The following is a 19,561-nucleotide window of genomic DNA, read 5'->3' on the forward strand; positions in this document are numbered from 1 at the left end:
TATTATAATTTAACTATGATTTATATCTCTTCTTAAGTGCATGTGCGTGTGCGTGTGCGTGTGTATGTGTGTGTGGGCAGTGTTCTTTCAAGGTCCAGATCCTCTCCTGTTCAGGTCTATTAAATGTGGTTCAATGAAATGCTGATAAGTACATCGTTGCATAGTTGCGGGTCTTTGTAATTCAACGAGTGTGAGACACAACCGAGCGGTTTGAAATTATACTAATTAATTGTCATCACAGGTACACAATCGCAAAGTTATGTGAAAGAAATTTAAAAAGTGACAGACATTTCCCTTGAGAGAATGTGCATTTCCATCTTCCCTTCTCAGCTGCATAAAATCATTGGAAATAGGATGATTGTGTGTTATTCCCGTCAAAATCTGTGTTATTCCATATGTGTAAGGATGTGCACTACAAAGACAGCAGGTCAACCCACTGGGAAATTATCGTTAAGTGTAAGACAGTGTGGCATTTTGCCATGAGAAAAATTACCAAAATGCTTTTTTTCAGGAGAGGTGAGAGTTTGCCGGGCTCACTGGAATTCCACACACCATCCGTCCAAAGGCTTGAGAAAGACATTAGGATGTGTCAGTGTTGTCGATGGAGCACTAAATGCTTTTGTGAAATACTGACATGTCTATCATTATGGAGGACACAGTGTGTATATGTTGAGAGATTTTCCTGTTTATAAGAGCTACATTCTGAGGGAGTAAGTGAATGTATCTTTACATTTATTATCATCCCAAGTACCACAGATGTCAAGAGGGTGTGTAGTATGTGCATGCATCTAAGAGGAACATCGGTAAAACAGAGACATGCATGAGCACACTGATGACAATCATCCATTTGTCTCCTCAACATGTCAGAGCACTTAAGCTTTATTTTCCCAAACACATGTATTGATCCAGAACACATGAAACGCCCACTAACACACACTGAACCCTGAACAATCAGACTCTGTCTGTGTGTCTGTCTGTCTGTCTGTCCGTCTGTCTGTATCTCCCTCTGTCCGTCTGTCCTCTCTTTGTCTCTCACAGAAATACCCCCACACACACACAAACATGAACAGTTTCACATGCAAGTTTTATATCTCTCTTTATCTCTCTCCCACCTACAACAATTTGAGGCCGCACACAAACACACAAATTTAGCTCTGATGAGAGTGTTAGAGTTGAAATATGGGGAGGCTTAACGGGGCTTATATTGTTTTTATGGTTAACACCCACACAGAAACACAGGAACGCATGCACACACACACACACACACAGGTGGGCAGTTGTGGAACAGGATATCTGAGGATAAGCTATGAGATCACTCACACGCATATAAACACACACACACACACACACACACACACACAGCTGCAGTCACGCAGCTGCTCTCTGTCAGCTACATCAAAGTAGCTTCCCTGCTTTGTGGTACAGCCGAACCAACGTCAAAGATGGAGACTGGCCTGTTTACTGTGGCCAGAAAACTTTTTAATTATTATTCTTTTTTATCTCACATCTCAAGTGTGCATGACTTACATTTTCAGAAAGACTGCATTATCTCTCCAAGATGTATCTGAGAAGAACAATGAAAGAATGTGGTCAGGTTGTTTTATGGACTCTGTCATTTTGGCGACAATAAACTGTAATTCGTAATTGTATAGATTCATCATTATGTTTAATAGTGGATCAAATACATACCAGTGGGTCTTAAGTGCCTGTTAAGTTACTGCAATAGAATCATTCACGGAGCCATATGACTGTCAGCAATGGGGTTTAACTTGAAACCTCGGCTGTAACTTCATTCATCTTTCCATGACAGTTGTGTAAAGCTTGCACTTTAAAGACTTGGATTTACGTAATTCTAAAAAAATCCATACTGCCTTAGTAATTAATAAAAAAAATGACTGATTTATACTAGAGCCAAAGTATGTAGCATTTTGGTACAATAGGTAAATGTTCTTCCCTTTTATTCATTTAGAACACTGTTTGATATTTAGGGCACGTTCATAGTCTGTTTGGATCGAGTCATGAAAAAGCCTTTTGGTGCTTTGTCTTTTTGGATTATCAAGGCAAGCTTGATGAGTAAGTCTTTCACGTTTCGTTTTTAAATCGTAGCACAGAGGCATTTCCCTTTAATGAGCTCTGTGGGTCTGACCTCTCCTCCGCCTATATGTTGCCTCTGACTGTGGGAAAGGTCAAGGCTTGTACAGATACGGCTGAGAGAGTGTATGTAGATATTGTGTTGCTCAGCAGTTCCCTCACCAAGCCTATACAGAGTCTGTATCAGGACTGTTATCATAGAACGCGTGTCAACATTTGTAGCCCTTGCAGAACACTGCAGATCTACAGGAATGTCGGCCTGCTGGACTTCAAGCTTCAACCGTGTTGTTCCAGGTGAAAAATCAGCGATTAGGTGACAAAAAAACAGCAGGGTTTTGGACGTTGAGGGGCAGGATGAAGTTCACTGCAATACAATGTTGAACTGTAAAACACACAAAAAGTTCACAGTGATTAAATACTTTTTTTCACTTCACAGCTTTTTCACTGTTTTATGTCAAAATCATCCGTCATTCTGAGATTTGTAATGGTAGCCAACGTTTTCTGTCCTGTAAATAACCTGTAAACAATTTGCTGCAAACGAACTGCCACACTAACATGTAGTACAGCTGCCACCTGATAATACTATTCTGTATGCATCTCAGGAATGGAGTAATTAGATTTTTTGAAGAATATAAAGTATCTAATTTTTCCACAATGAAAAACACCATGGCTGTCACAGAGATTATTAATAAGGGCTTCAATAGCATTTTGGGTACAAATTTGTGAGGATCTTTGTGCTACTTAACATTGAGGCCCTTATCTGGAGATAAGCCTTTGGATTTGGTTCTAAAATCCAAGTGAAAGGCAGTTTTCTCCCCTTTATCCCATCTGGATCTGCTGCATAAAACAGCACACTTACAGGGCGCTGAGTAGTAATCTTCCAACATAATATCACAGATTCTGCTTTAAACACACTAAGCCTGTCACATAGTTTGTCCATATGAAATATCTTTTTAGTTACAAACTGACAAATCCCTTGCTGTGCTGAAACCACAATGCTGTCCTGTGTGACACGCTATCCGATGAGAGCAGGATTGCATGAAATCATGAAATCGTTAACGTAGGGGTCCTCCAAGTTGGCTTGGACTGAAACTGCAGCTTGCGACCTGTGGTTATGATGGAAATGACCCATGGACTCACACACAACACCCTCCCTGCCAGAAAGGAGTCAAAGGACAGGTCAGATCAGGTTAAATTGGTGGTGCTGGTGCCTCTCATCTCAGCTACCCTATACCCCGGGTTGGGGGTGGTGGTGGTTTGAGGCTGCATGGTCCAAGAGGCCCCAGAGAGCAGACCGGTGAGGCCTGAGATCACCTTTGTGTAATGCCCAGCTTTAGTGAGCCAGCTGTAGCACTCTCACCACTTCCACGCCAAACATAGACGATGGCGACAGAGCTGCACCATCCAGAAGGAGAACACGGATCTCAGACACATTACCCGAAATACCATGACTGTCTTGCTCTTCCTGCAGCAGATGGCACTGGTACAGGAATAATATAGCCCCCGTGTTAACCAGCTGTGTCTGAGCTGCCATAGCCTTGTGCTGCTTCCCTTAGCAGCTTATCCATAGTGTGACAGTTTTTACTGGTGCAGCTGGCCTTCCCTAAAACAGGACCAGGGGGGGCTCTAGAGCTGCCAGAGAGAGCTTGTTCAACATGGGGCCGAGGCCCACAGCCAACCCTTCTCACTACCCTGCATGATAGACCAACTGCGGGTTGCTTACACTGCGGCAAACTGTTTCCCGATTAGCTCACTGAAATCTGACAGGAGGGGCACGGCCACTGGAAGGGAAACCTGAGCAGGGTCGATATCCACTACCTTAGCTACCCTATTAAGCACTTCAACCCCTCAATAACTGTCTGATGGGCACCTGACAACTCCGGGTGGTTTCAGCATCTATTACATCATCCTCCCCGTCCTCCTAGATGGCCTCGGCTGTGTGAATACGGGGTTATGAACTTGTTGCTGCGATGACTTATCTCTTCATTTGGAGGGGAACCTGGCTGCTTTGTGCTGAAGACGCTGTAACATGCTTCCCTTGTACGTGCTGGCATTATGAAACGGTTCGTACAGCCTTTAGGTTTCTCTTTAACCCTAAATGCATTATTATGCCCCAAGCTGACGTCGGATGTCGTGCCCATCCTCTCTATCTGCATTGTGTCCCTCCAGCCCTTTGTTTACAGTCAGGGGCTCTTTTTTTCCTCTTCCACTCTAAAGTATATGGATATACAAGTTGTTCTTTATGTCCCCCTCATTTTAACAAGCTGATATAATGCAAAGGACACTCATTCAGCAGCCGTTCCGGTCCACGTGTCTTTGTGAGAACATGGCAGCTGTATTCACTGAGCGCGAGCAGCAGCCCAAGCACTCGTTTGCAGGAACATCCAGAGCCCTTAGCTGACTTGGCCATGCACAGACTGCAGACTGTTGATCCAGGACGATGCGTTTGTGAGGAGCACTCAGGTCCCACATTGTATTTGGTTGCTGAACTTTTATGTTTCGTCGCAACCCTTACGATGATTACACGGCAAAAGCAACAGGGTGACGGGACAGGGAAAAATGACATGACACTTTTAATCATTATCACAATTTATTACATTACAAGCCACTGTGTCTGGCCAGGGTCTCTGAGTATCAGAGGCAGACATTAGGGATTGCCCGAAGCTGTTGCCAGATAACCTCGATGACATCATCTGGCAGACAATAGAAACAATAGGCTTTCTCTTCCTGCATTTAAATCTCCCACACAAAATCCTTTATTTAAGAGTCTTTGTGCTGAGAGCAAGCCACCCTCCTTCCTAAGACATCTAAATAATGCTTCTGAAAAATATGAAGTATCACCTCTTTTCAGACATTTGGCTAACAGCACATCGCATTGAATGGAGGATAGCATCCTGCTGGATATGATAATGTAGAAAAAGGTGTAAATACACAACACATAATGGTTTTAAGATTACATATCTGCTCTCTTAATGGGCTGTGTGTGTGTGTGTGTGTGTGTGTGTGCGCGCTTGCGGCTTTGTGCTTGTGTGTGCACGTGTCATTCTGTTGATATATTGGAATAGTTGTGACATCAACTTTACCCACAATTCTGTGCTGCCCAGGGGACCATGAACTGTCACCCACTAAGGAAATTGACTGTTGTGCACCCATGCACAGACACAGTCAGAGAGACACACACACACAAGAAAGAAAAAGAGAAAAAAAGTCAACATGCATCTGCTCATACAATGAGTGAATGCAAAACAGCTCTTACAGATATATACATACACAACCTGTACACATACAAACACGCTCACAGGCATACAAATGGTTTCACGCATGAAGAGAGACATACACACCCACACACACACACACACACACACACACACACACACACACACACCACCCCATCCATCCATTTTGTATAGTGGGTTGACAGATGTAAATGTGCCGAGAGGACAGCAAGACTAAATGAAGATGCATTAGGCATGTGTGTGTGTGTGTGTGTGTATCTGCATGTGTGTGTGTGTGTGTGAGAGAGAGAGAGAGAGAGAGACAGTGGGAGAGAGAGAGAGCGCAATGATTAATGCCCTATTTAAACTTTCAAGTGACAACTTATTCTATTCTATTCTTTTTGAGAAATGTTGTGACATTTGTTTTTATATAATCTTAACAATGTTTGTATTGACCTCATGTCATGTCATCCCTGTAAAACATGTTTTATAAACTCTGTATGTCCTGTTAAATTCTTTGAATTTTGACCTCTGACCTGAATGCTTAGTCGGTGAGATATCCTGAGACAACATGTTATCGACAGAAAAACAGAAAACACTGTGCTACACAAACACACTCTCTCTCTCTCTCTCTCTCTTTCTCTCTCTCTCTCTCTCTCTCTCGCTCTCTTTCCACACACACAGAAACAAACATTCACCTACACAAAACTGTAAAGTAGCATAATATATGCCTCTGAGAGGAGAGCAGAGAGTTGAACGAGGATCAGTGTAAATAACGTGTGTGTGTGTGTGTGTGTGTGTGTGTGTGTGTGTATTCATGCGTGTGCATATGTGAGCATACAGGTGCTGATGTTATTGGCCTTTTGTCCCCAGCGTCACAGCACAGCCTCGGGGCCGGCCACTCTTACTACAGTAACTCCTGGCCTGGTCATGGTTGTCATAGCAATGGTGACAGGAAGGAAAGATATTGAACATGGCGTGTTGGCCGTGTTCTTCAGAGGAGGAAGGAAGAAAAGGAGCAGTGGAGAGGGGCGTGATGATGGAAGTGGGGAAGGAATGGGTTTGAGAGATTTTGAGAATCTTTGGCAATATACAATTTCATTCATGTGCTGACGGTCTGTTACAGTGATAGACCGTCAGCAGATGGATTACTGTCTAAACCCAGTTCTGATCCCTTAATTAGCGGGTGAACAATCCAATGCTTGGTGGATTCTGCTTCACAATGATAAGAAGAGCTGACATCTGGAGTCTTTGTGGAATTCTAATGGACCTTAAGCAAAAATGAAGACCAGTAAAACAGACACATGCGCTGACAGTCAGAATTGACATTTTGTTCTAGGCGATGTCTGCTCTTTTTGTTCATGCAGTTGTTGTTACCCACACCGCACTTTTCTATCTCAATACAGTTTAACTTCTTAACTAGCTATTTTCATTTCAAGCCTCGAGCCTCACTTTTTTTTGTTTATGGTGTCAAATATAAAGTGGCATCAAGCTTGTTGAAGTCAAATTCAAGTTGAGGAAAAACAAAACAACTCATGTCCTTCTTTCAGACTTTTAACCGTCAACGAAGTAATGAAAGTTCCAGTCGCTGTTCGTCCCCTGCAGCATTCTGTAGCCTCAAGACAGGTCACTGTTTCCATAGCAACGAGTGGTCAGGAGGGCATTTCAAAAAAGTGTAATTATGTAAATATGGTCCCATAATCCATTCCATTGCAACGAGAACATATACTATATACAACAAACATTTGCTAACACGGTCACAGAAATACAGTTGTTTCGCCTTTGTTTAAATCGTCAGTCTAAGTGCAGATGTAGGATGAAGCTGAAAGTGATTCAATAATTTTACAGCTTTACTAAGTATCATTATATGATGACAAAGAATTTTTGTGTCATACTTTTGCAAGTTAAAGTGATTATATCAATGTCTGTGTTTGTGTGTGTGTATTTCTCATTTATTGGCCCTCCCATTTCTGTTTATTCTAGGTAATAAAGATAATGAGATGAAGATGACGATGGTTATGATGATTATTGTTATTATTAGTAGTAGATTTAATATTAGTATTTTTATTATTATTGCTTTATCAACATATGTAGTTTTATTTGTAGTTATATATATATCACATATTGTATAGGTTCTCCAGGATCCAAGATCCGTGAGGAAAACTCACTGCTTCAGGTCTAAGGTCATGCTGGCAGAACAAGTATAAAAGTATAAAACTCAACTCACGTTCCTTTCGTCTAATGCCTTTGACTCCTCCTAAGGGACCACCAAGGTTATGTGGTAGATGTAACCTATCCAGTCAGCCTCGGGGTCTCTTTCCAGTACTGGTTCCGACTCCTCCAAAGTGGAGCCCAGGAGGCAGCCCTAGCAGGTATCGAAACCACTTTAACTAGCGCTTGCCCTTAGTGCAAAAGAACCTCCAGCATAACAGGGCTGCTCTGCAATGTAGAGGGAGATGTGCTATCCAGCAAAGAAAAGAAACATACCTGTAGCCATGGCTTTCTGTGACCACCAGAGCACATGGACTGGCAGAGAAGCTTTGACTTAAAGCTCAGTGTTCTCCTTACCACCTTTTCCCCTCTTTCCCTTGTATGTGGTAAATCCCAAATGTAATGGCTCTGTGTTACCTTTTGAGGCTGTGCCCAGATGACCAGCAGTACAAAGGTTCATTGGCCAGGTCTTTGTCTCTGACTATTCCACTTCTGTCACAGATGATGTCCCCTCTGTCATTTTAGAATTGATCATAGTGATTTATAATGATGTACACCCGTTTCAGCCAGCAGCTGGGCTCATACGGTGCCTGTCAGAATTGTCATTGACATCATGCTGAATCCAGGTGTAATTTCATGTTCTATGTTTGAATTGATTTGAGTGACGTGATTGATACAGCAAATCCCAGTAGTCGCCCTGTAAGGATAACGACATGTGAGTGCAAATGTGCTCAGTGATGGCATGGCCTCCTCTCAGGCATTTCTCCCCGGTTGCTAAACGAAAAGTCTCCATTTTAAAGGCACGTTTTAATATTTACTTACTGCCTTTAGGCCACCACAGTGATTGACAGCAGGGCCATGTCAGCGCTTTGTTGGCTAATGTGAGTGCAGAGCTCTGTCGCTATCCAAGGTGCTGAACCACAGCTGCTGCTACATTTTGAACTGGAGCAGAAGTTGGTCTGAATGCAAAAGAAAAGTTTTTTTGACCAACACAGCATGAACCACAGCAAATGTACCTCTAAATATATTAAAAAGTTACTGTTAGCCATTGCTGTCAAGTTATGTTTATTCAGGGGGTTTGTTGAATGAAATTGAATCATAGCAATCATAGCTTAGCGCAACTAACCCATTCTGTCTGCAAAGTTTGCCATCCGAAATTGAAAAATTGATACCTGTGTCAGATATATTCTCATTTATTTATTCTGCCTAGAAAATTAAGTGTATGGCTGTCAGCGTACCAAGGTTTGCAACTTTTTCTTCTACTTTAATTACACTTATATTATTATTATAGGGTTATTATTATAGTGTTATTTATACTGCCTCAACAGCCATTTTTGAAGTAGTAATGCAATCTGTTGCTGTTTAAAAAAACGAAAAAAAAATATCTTTGTAAAATGAATAAATGTGTCAAAGGAAAGCATGGTGGAGTAGATTTGACAGTATGCTTACGTTTTGTTGCCATTATATTGTCTAACAGCAGAGTTCTAGATCAACTATGAAGAGGCCAACAGCATTGCACTGTGAATAACATAGCTCAAGGCCACTGTCTTCTTTTAAGTTATAGTTACACACATTCATCTTTACAGTCATATAACCTGTTGTATTTTACAGGCTACATTATCGTAATGCCATTTTCTAGAATCTAGACCTAAACTTCTAAAGGATGATAAGAGATGATAAGTGTTCTTCTTCCTTTTGTCACAATTTTGCCCTCACACTTGTTTTACTTTCTGTGCTGTTATCTTGTGCTTATCATTTAATCTTTGGTTCTTATCTTATTATTGCCTCTCTTGTCAATTGTGATTTTTGAGTTCGCTTTGAGGTTTGCTACGGTGTAGAGATTCTATAAAAAAAAGTATAGAAAGGAAAATATAGATAATTGGGTGACACACCTACGTGATATCTTAATGTAATAACATTTGTTCCAGAATAAATTCCTTTGTGGAAGTTAGTCTTAGCGTGAAATTACTAATATTAATTTTTTTCTTCATTTTGTCGCTACTTAAGTGCAGCGTGGGGAAACACTCATGACTCGGTTGGTAATGTCTCTTACTGTGGTGTTTAGGTGAAGCCTGTTGTTAAATGGGAAATTCATTCCGAGTCAGAATTGTCATAGACCAATAATGACAATAAGAGGCAGAGAAAATAGGATTGAGGCAGCAGAGAGGAGGAGGACTGAATTGCAGTGTGTTTATGGCCTCAAGCATTAAATCATTCAAGCTTCAATTTAACAAATTAACAGTTTATATAATGATTCACTTTAGTACAATATTGTCCTTATTGGCCAAGAAGCGTTTGTGCTTCAGGCCTGAAAAGATTGATAATCATTTCTTTGCAACTCACTGTTCTTTCCTGGAGAAATGCTTAACACAGAGGGATCTTGATTGATTTGGTACCATAGCAAAATAATTAGCAATAGTTATAATCACAATACACCCTGTACACTGTACAATGGAGGGAAGTTTGTTTCCTTTATAGTTTAATAATTAATTTTACAACAATCAGACATAGAAATTAAATAACAATTTACACCTAAAATTAGCTGAACACTGCAGCGCTACAGCTGCTGCTCCAACAGTTCAACCATCTAAACCAGCTGTTGATTTGAGTTCAAGCAGAGTAATAAATCCAGCGTTCAGATATTTCTGTTTTAAGTGACAGCCGTGTTAGCGCTCTATATCTTCTCATGTCGGTTGGTAAATAACTGGTGATTGTACAGCGGCTGATCTTTATGGCGTCGGGTATCGCACCATGTGGGTGTTATATATTAGAAACCAATATTTCTTGGATTCATAGTCAAGCTGGAGAGGCTGAGGGGAGGCAGCGTTTAACAGAGTGTAGCCGCTATAGTGATTACTCTGTTTAGCAGGTGATTGATGAGAAGCACTGCTGGAAATGTCACATGCCCTGCTAATATATTTACACCAAGGGAACATAGGAGAGGTGGTGTTAATGCATTTTGATACATTTACACCATGGGAGCACTGCAAGAATTTCCCTTCTAAGAGGTAGATGTTGTTCCCCCCAGTTAGATCCGCTTGAGGTCTCGGCCTTTCACACATGGGCCATGGAAAGTCTGTAGTTTATGTCATGTTGCCAATGTACCAAACCAACTGTATTGTACAGTTTCCTATTAGTCCCTAAATGATTGCTTTTATTATTATTACGCAGCCTGTGGTTCCACACAACCCATTTCATTAGGCTATGTCTGGCTGCGCAGTCTGTCCGGTCTTTAACATTAAAGTCTTGATCCTATCATTCATCTGCAGCCAACATTTGCCGTCACTCACCTCAAAAGGGAATTGCAAAAAAAAATGTTTTAACAAATTCCAAATCACAATAGAAAATAATGTAAGAGTTTGGCGTTGGAGAAAAAGCGTGCTCAGGAGAGGCCGATCAGTGTGTTAGTAATCCCGGTATTGCTTCAGCTAGTTACACAGTCAATGAAGGCGGTCACAGCAGGCGGTAATGAGTCTTCATTTAGCTGTGACATGTTGGCAACAGCTGGCCAGGAGCCCCGTTAGGCTCTGCTTGGTTAGAGTTATTACACGCCACGTGCCAGTGAAGGTTTTAATACGTTTACACCACGAGAGCTCACTATCAGTGTTGGGGAGTTCATTTAGCTCAGAGCTTTGGCATTTTTCCAACAGCAACATCTCTGTGTACATTTAGGCCCGTAGATTAAAAGAGCACGACAATTTCTATTTATTAGTTCATGTGCACCATGGGAACTGAGTGGAGGGGTTAATGGATTATGGATTGTGCCCCTTGAGAGATGCTCCTGTGTGAACTCGGGGTCTCTGCCTCAGCTGTGGATGGGGAGTGATTTATTGTTGATTGAGTTAACTTAATCTCCTATACAGGGCAAATGTAATTCCAGCGTTCTGTCAAGACGCATTTATGCCTTAGTTGGTTGCTGTTTGCAGAAGGGTTAAGACTATGACACTGTTCTTTTTTTTTAGATTTTGGTAGAAGAACTGGGACAGAGTGTGTACTGGAATTTTTAGGATAGATTGCATAATTTTTTAAGATTCTTGTAAACACTGACTTGAAATTCAAGCTGTATTTAGCATCTAACTTTTCAACTTGGCAAAAGCTGGTCTTTTCTTTCTCCAGAAAATAAGTACTCTGCCGTGTTTTTAATCAGTCTGGAAGATGATTTTATAACACAAATTTCAAATACTCACATCTGTCCAAGTCCCTGTTTGGCAGTATGTACACATGGTACAACATTTGTTCTGGTTCCGCTTGACTGTAATTCAACAGCTCCCTGGAAACCAAACAAGTAAACTCCCAGGTAAACTTCTGTTATATCTGCCATACTAAACGCTGACGCCAAAACCGTTTACTTCACTGCAACGTGTTTCTGTCAGTGATCAGTCGGTTATTTTTTCAGTATATCTTGACAATTGACACCATTGCTTATGACCACAGATAATCCCAGACAGGATGGACGCAGCAGCTGTTCTTCACCTGATCACTGCTATCACACAAATCAATGGCAGTATCATGTATTAGATGGAGACAAAGTTCTAACTCAGTCTTTCACCTATAATAAATTAGTAATTAGTTAGTTTGGCATTTGTCTAACAGATGGTGTCTTGGACTCTTGGATCTGTTTGGATCCAAAGCATTTACAGATCTGTTAGAATGAGATGTTCAGAAAAGAGACAGTAATAACTTTGTTCAATTTCTACAAGACACTTTTTACCAACATGAACCTTCATGCAGTGCAACAGCTCTGTCATTCCGTCTTGCTGCCTTCCTCACTCCCTCCTCTCCTGTAGCCCTCATCCTTGTACCTCCCTTTTTTCCCTCCCTTTTCTCCTGAGCACCAGGGGTTCTTTGATTCAGTCTAATCCCCATATCATGTTGTCCGTCTTGGCTATATCACTTTGAAGGAACTGCCCTGACCTAGAGTTGCTATAGAAACTGCACTGAACTGCCCTGTGGCTGCAGAGGACCAGAAGGGATGAGCATAGCCATCAGCCATCAGCCATCCTCAGTGCAGCCAAACACACTCACAAGGATGCCTTTACACAGACAGAGACACACACACACACACACACACACACCCACAGAACAAGTTGCTCTGTGGATGCTGAGTGTTGCCAGGTTTATAGATCATGAACACTATGAATCATCAGATCACTTAAGAGACCTGATCAAAGATGACAATGAGATTGACAAACCGCAATGCAAAACTTTGATGATATTTACAGTAAAACTATAAGGTTCATCATTTTCATTCCACTCCAAATCCATCAGTAGTACTAAACATTGTCTTATGTCACTGTTGTTGACCTCTTGTGAATATTTTTGTGTACTTGCACCTGTTTGGCAGTTGAATCTTCTAACCCAACCGGCTTGCAAGGTTGCACGATGCTTGGCTGTGCACAAAACATTACTATGCAGATCAGGCAAGGCAGAACAGTATTGATGCTGGGTTTGACATGTAATCGCTAGTGCATTTCCACCTGCTCAGGCCACATCTCATCACAAATGCAAGTGCATTCAATCTACAGCTTCTCAATTAGGGAAATGCACTGTGCATAATTCATGCCAATCAAAAGTGATTAATTATTTGAATCTTCTGACACCAGAATCAACAGAATCTGTATATCACACATTTCCAGGGCTGTGAAAATGTCATATTTCAGTGTTTGGAATATTTAATTCAAATGAAATAATCGTGATTCAACTGAGGGGATTATTAAGAATCATATTGTGCACAAAGTTTGGAAATTACTTCCACACATTTGCTTTGTATTTTGAATTAGAAAGGTAAGGAGAATGACTTTTTCCAAAGCGACCTAAAATGACCTCAAGTCCTGAAAGACACAATTAAAACCATAGCAGTCATCCAAAATGAAGTAATCAAAATCATTGTGTTACCAGATTTAATTTTGTGCGGCTCATTCAAACAGGCCTGGGTTTGAGATTAGACTTAAACAAGGTTTTATAGTACTGATTAAAAAAGTGTTCAACCAATGGAAGACTTCTAGACTAGACTGAAATATACACTGTAAGTTACTTGACCTGCAGTAACCCGCAACAATACAGAAAAATACTGATGACAACAAAGTATTATGTCATGCGTAGTTAAAAGTTGCTCTGAAAATACTTTACTCTTAACATTTGATGACTGAAAAGAGAACAATTAACGTTTTTTTACATTTCTTCATTGCAGCAGTACTCCTGTATGATGTACAGCAAATTGCTCATTTACACAAGAAGATTCATCTGTGTAATTCCAGTGCTTCTCAGTATTCTGAGCACTTAAGCAAACCAAAATAACCTTTTATTCCTTCCGATGAGTTTCTGAAAAAGTTGGTCTAAATGAGAGAAAGCCCTTGTGCAGCAGGCTGGCTCGTTAAAAATGTCAGCCTGGCGCACACAGGACTGTATGGTCACATAAGTGTGACTAATGACTTGGCCCTGACACATTCCTTTCCTTCTCCTGTCTTATTTCTTCACTTTCCCTCCTTCCTCCTCTCCACCCATCTTGCCCCTGGTGCTTCAGTTTACATAGTAGACGTGGTTGTGTGATTTCTACCTTGTTATTACAAAGCAGGCGGCGGCGTGCTTACACAGAGGAAGGCATGGTCAGCTGAGCGTGGGTAACTCACCTCTGATGCATGACTTCATGTGATCTAAATAATGAGCCAATTAGAGTAAATTATACATGTTTAGGTCCCTCTGCAATTACTTCACCTCTCTCTGTTTCCTGTCTAACTCAAGTGTCTCTTCCCTTTCCTCTCCCTCCTCCTTCTCACTATTTCCCCTCCCCGATCAGTCTCTTTGTCTTCCTTTTTCTCTTCCTGTCTCTTCCTAACTCTTTTGTCTTCGTCTTCCTCTCACTCTCCTACCGCTCCTCATCCTCTGTCCTAGTTCTGAGGGTCTCGCGGTGAGGTTTTGTCTAATTGCCATGCTGCCATTAAAATGGAATAGCATACACACAGTCCACTTAATACCTGTGACATGTTGACACACTTCATGTACTGCCCTTTTATACGCCCTTTTGTACAAATACTCATTACACACCAGTATACAACAGAAACAGTTACTGTGCATGTATGTATGTAACACAGTCATTATCTGCAAACATGACAATAAAGCTTGATGACACCTTGTATCTAATACACACCTCTAAAAGCCATACACTTGCTTCTACATCAGCTAAGGTTTTGAGCAGGACATATTTAGGATTTTGTGGTATTTGCTCTAATGTATCATGTTGATATGTGTGGTTATTATCTACCATTCATTGGGAGTCCAATTATTGTCTTATTATTGTTATTTATGTCTTATTGAAATGTAAGGTGTTATGGGGAGGTTTAACATCCTACATCTAAGCGCCACAAATCCAACAATGCTGTCAAATGATCTTATTTGGTTGGATTATTGAAACATAATTTGCCAAGAGGTAATAGTTCACGTATGTGAAATATATATTTAAAAAAAGTCATATTCTTTTGTTTTTTCTATGTTTCAGTCCTGCCCAGTCATACGTGTGGCACTCCCGGCCTCATCCCTAATGGAGTCATTCATGGCTCGCGTTACAACATGGGCGACAAGATCCGTTACAGCTGTGAATCAGGTTTTGTGCTGGAGGGACACAGCATCCTCACGTGCATTGTGTCTCCTGGCACAGGAGCACAGTGGGACTTCCCATCACCATTTTGCAGAGGTAAGAAGTGTATTTCATTCTTTCCTCTATGTCTTTTTATTCATCACAAAAGTGCGGTCAAGTTTACGCTGGTCAACTCCCAGTGGATGTCAAATGTTCTGTTTACGTATGCACAAGTTTATGTGTCCATCACGACTGCTTCTTACTGTAATGGAGGCAAGAAGTGGAAATTAAAGTTCCCAGCCCAACTCATACTTAATGTAATAAATCATCATAATTCAGACGATTAGAGTGGAGCCACCTGGGTGGATAAAGTTACCAAATTGCTTTTGTTTTTGCCTTGTGGCCTTAAGACAGACAGAGGTTAACTTATGTCAGCACCAGGTCGTGGCATTTTTGCATTTGACAAATAATAAGGTACTAGACTTTAATGGATGATTATTTTTCATAACAGCCCTAGTTTCTGTTGTTGTTTGATGCAAAAGGGTCTAGTGAGAGATTTCTAAGACTAGTGGGTCATGGGGCAGAGAAGGTTGAGAAGGTTTTTTATTTATTTATTTATTTTTATTTATTACTTTCAGAAGCCGGGCAAGGTCTGAGCCAAACCACATAACAAACCATTATATGAAGTAGATGCAGCCTGAAATCCTTCAGCAGAGCCCTTCTGATGGTTTATTAGTCTACAGCCAAGAACAAATCAGATCAGGTTTTCACCATCAGGGCCACTAGATAGAGGGACCGTCGCCACTGAGAGTTCAGTATCATCTCATAAATCTCTAGACTCTCTTTTATTTTTAGTGACTTTCAAAGGGTTTAAGTCAGTGATTTGATGCAGTGCTCTCTCTGTGCTTTGTTGTTGTTTATTATTATTATTGATGTGTCTGCCGTTATTAAGAACTTCTGATGGTGATGGTGAATACTTAAATGGTGTTTTAATGTGAAAGAATAAAGCTAATCATTCCTTAAAAATACTAAGAAGATTGTCTGAAGTCAAGATCCTCGACACCAGGTTTCCACTCAGCCATCTCATTACCTGTTTCTCTACCTCCACCTCCACACAGCGGAGGGAGCTTGTGGCGGAACTTTACGAGGCACCGCAGGCTCAATAACCAGCCCAAGCTACCCTGCAGAGTATGACAACAACCTGGACTGCACGTGGTCAATCCTCGCTGAACCTGGTGACACCATAGCGCTGGTCTTCAGTGACTTCCTATTAGAGGACAAATATGACTTCCTGGAAATCAGTGGGACGGAGGCGCCGAGCATATGGTGAGTTTCATTTCCTGCAGTAACCCTGAGTTGAATCATGTCGTGTTTGAAGGCAAATGAGTCGAATCAGTATGGCCGGGGTACCATTGTAAGATGAGCAGGACACACTGCACGTTATAATGCACATACAATCATCTCTGAAGTGGAGACTATGATCACAATATTTTTGGTATTTTAAATGGAGAGGAAACAAAGCACACACACACAAACACACTCTAGGCTCTGATTGATCTGTCTTTCGATGGCCATTGGCTGGTATACATTACAAATTGAATCAATCTGCAATCTTAAATTTGCTGATCGCAAAAACTTCACAACCCAGTCAACTTCACTTACTTTCATTTTCACTTCACTTGTCTTGGCATGATTTCATCACCCTGGATGGTAAAGCGGGTGAAAAACTAACAGTAACAAATAGACGATTGGCATCTGCCCTTAAATCCCCGATCAGAGTTTTACCACACCTGAGACACAATGAACAAAGTGGACACCACAGGTCTGCTTTGTAGGTCAGTGGGGGACTGAGGATGCTTCTCTATAGATAACAGCATGCCTCTTGTTCACATGGGAAAATGTATACTTTCAATAGGGTATTTAATAATAAATGTGGAGTAACTGTTCAGAAGGACAGATACAAGTGCTGAAGTCCTGTTGAGATTCCTGATTTGATCGAATCCAGCCGGGAACAGGTTAATAACAGTAATGTCTGTCTTCACTCCAATTTTCTGTGGCTGTTTGAAAATGGTCTTTTATTGTGTTTCAGCATGCAGAGTGAATACAGACTACTGCTGCATTTCCTGTTGGTTAATATTGCTTACTTATTACTTCAGATTATCAGATCATGTTGGGATTATTTTCTTGGTTAAACAGTTAATGTTTGTGGTAAAATGGAAAGAAATATATAACTTGACAAATGTCCCTTACAAGTTTCCAGAGCTGATGGCACCTCGGATTGAGTTATTCACACATTTCAGATGACTTTTGGAAGACTTTTATTATGAAACAGTGACAGGAAGTGCTGGCTTGGTCACTGAAGGTAGCAACTGAAAATCCGATTAAGAAAATAATTGCTCCAGGCAAAAATATGGACATTTGTGTTGGCAGATAAGTTGACTGTAAAAGAAGACGAATGAAGACTTCACAGTGAGCTGGTTCAATGAGGAGCTGCAGGCGACAGATGCTTATTATGGTTTGGGCAAACATCAAACCTCCTACACAACAACAGTGCAAACAGCATCTGTAACCATGCTGTTCTGTCGTGGCTCACCCGCACCACTGGCTCTGATCATAGCTGTTATTGGTGCGACACAGTGAAGGTGCTGAAAATCCATCAAAAACACACCCCAGGAATCCAGCACCCTGGGGATCCACAAATACTTTCACACTAACTTGGCCCCTTGACAGTTAATGCAGTCTAGATTGATCAAATTTGTTAGGACGATTAAACTGCCAGTCAATATAAAACCCAATCTTGTAAACCTGTGAATAAGATTCTTACAAATCCACTAATCGATCATCATGTCCAACATAAAGCTTGTGTCTCTCTGTTTGTCTCATTTCTCTGACTCCAGCTGATGACATTTTCTTCCGCGTGTAGAAAATGGTTTGTGATTGTGTAGCAAGCTGTAGAGGAATTGAACGGATGGGTGGGCAGATAAATAAGAGGATAGAAGGAGGCAGAAAGAGCGGCACAGGATGGAAACAAAAAGAATTTGGAATAATTGCACGTTTAGTCCTGTCAGGAGAACACATCAACCATGCCATTGTCATGATGGTGTGTGCGTGTGCGTGTGTGTCAAGACTTTAAGTGGCCCTTTGACAGTGTGAGTGGTTGATGGTTTCTCGAGGCCCACACACATGCATACACACATATGCTTGTCTCTGACAGAGTAACACTCATCGACCTTTGTCAGCCCACCCACTGCAATGCAGAGGAGAGACAGGGAGTGTCCTGGAGAGTGTAACCCAACATTTTGTCACTGGCAGATTAAAATGGAACCCTGCTACATTTTTGGAAAACAGCTGAAGGCTTCAGATGCATTTGTTCTCCTGTGAACATACTCATGAATGTCTTCATGGACCTGTGCAGCAAGAGGGTGTTGTGTTGGGAAAATTAAGGTCAAAAACTGGTCTATTCAGGTTGGATGTAGACCAAGAAATAAAATGTATGTTCCTCTGCATTGTTGTCCCCCTGATGGTCATCAAGTTGGCCCCAGTCTCTGAGAATTCCCTCCCTCCTAGAGGACAATTAAACGTTCCACATGGCTACAGAAGAGAGCACCCACGCAAACGTCTCCAAATTATACCCAAGCTTACTCACTTGAAATGCAAATAGGGAACTCTAATAGTGTCTTTATGAGATGACAGCTCTGATTTGAAATAATTGGTCATAATGATTGTACGCACATGTATTATTAGGCCCAGGAAAGTAGTGGTACTGAATGAGTTGTATGACATAATGAAACAACTTAGTCTGACGTAGGTGCTTTGTTCTGTATAAAATTTATTTTGTGAGGTCTTGAGCAATACAATTGTATACTGATACGACTACGTTGTGGGTTGACATTTAGGATCGAATGCAACACTAAGTGCTATTCTCGGGAGGCGGGATTTAGAGATGATTGACACTTCCACTGAGGCTGGTGGGCAGGTCATGTGCGTCATTGTGGAATTGACTGACATGTGACAGGACCACTGTGACAGGATCTTCCTGTTTACCAACAGCCTTTTCTGATTGGCTGTCCCAAAAGCAATTTCCTGTTACATGCTCCTGTCAGGCAGCTGCCAGGTTGAGTGCCAGGTTGAATAGTTACTCACACACGTGCACGCACATGCACACGCACACGCACACGCACATGCACACGCACACGCACACACACACACACACACACACACACACACACACACACACACACACACACACACACACACACTTGCACGCATGCACTCACACACACAAACTCACACACACGCACACATTTTTACTGTGAATTGTCAAACGTTTTGATTTTCTAAGTGTAGTCAAAGTAAATGATTAAATTACAGTTTGTTAGAATGGAATTGTGACTGCATCTGTTATTCAATTTAGGTTCCAAATCAAAATCTTTGTTTTCTTTTCATTTCATTATATCCCCAAAATGTGTGC

The 19,561-nt window shown here is 41.3% G+C and overlaps 1 protein-coding gene across 1 annotated transcript in view; it reads left to right on the forward strand.

The window, feature by feature from the left end:
- The window catches only part of LOC142996105 (CUB and sushi domain-containing protein 1-like), a gene marked incomplete at its 5' end in the record, with an annotated part of 226,024 nt that overhangs the window by 58,604 nt on the left and 147,859 nt on the right, over nt 1-19,561 (forward strand). The window contains 2 exons of the mRNA XM_076146995.1: nt 15,013-15,207; nt 16,209-16,416. Of these exons, the coding sequence (XP_076003110.1) occupies nt 15,013-15,207; nt 16,209-16,416 (403 nt within the window). The remainder of the gene's footprint in view (nt 1-15,012; nt 15,208-16,208; nt 16,417-19,561) is intronic.

Source organism: Genypterus blacodes, unplaced genomic scaffold (genome assembly GCF_046128005.1).
Source record: "Genypterus blacodes isolate CSIRO-AG114 ecotype Tasmania unplaced genomic scaffold, CSIRO-AGI_Gbla_v1 ptg000036l_1, whole genome shotgun sequence".
Taxonomy (NCBI): domain Eukaryota; kingdom Metazoa; phylum Chordata; class Actinopteri; order Ophidiiformes; family Ophidiidae; genus Genypterus; species Genypterus blacodes.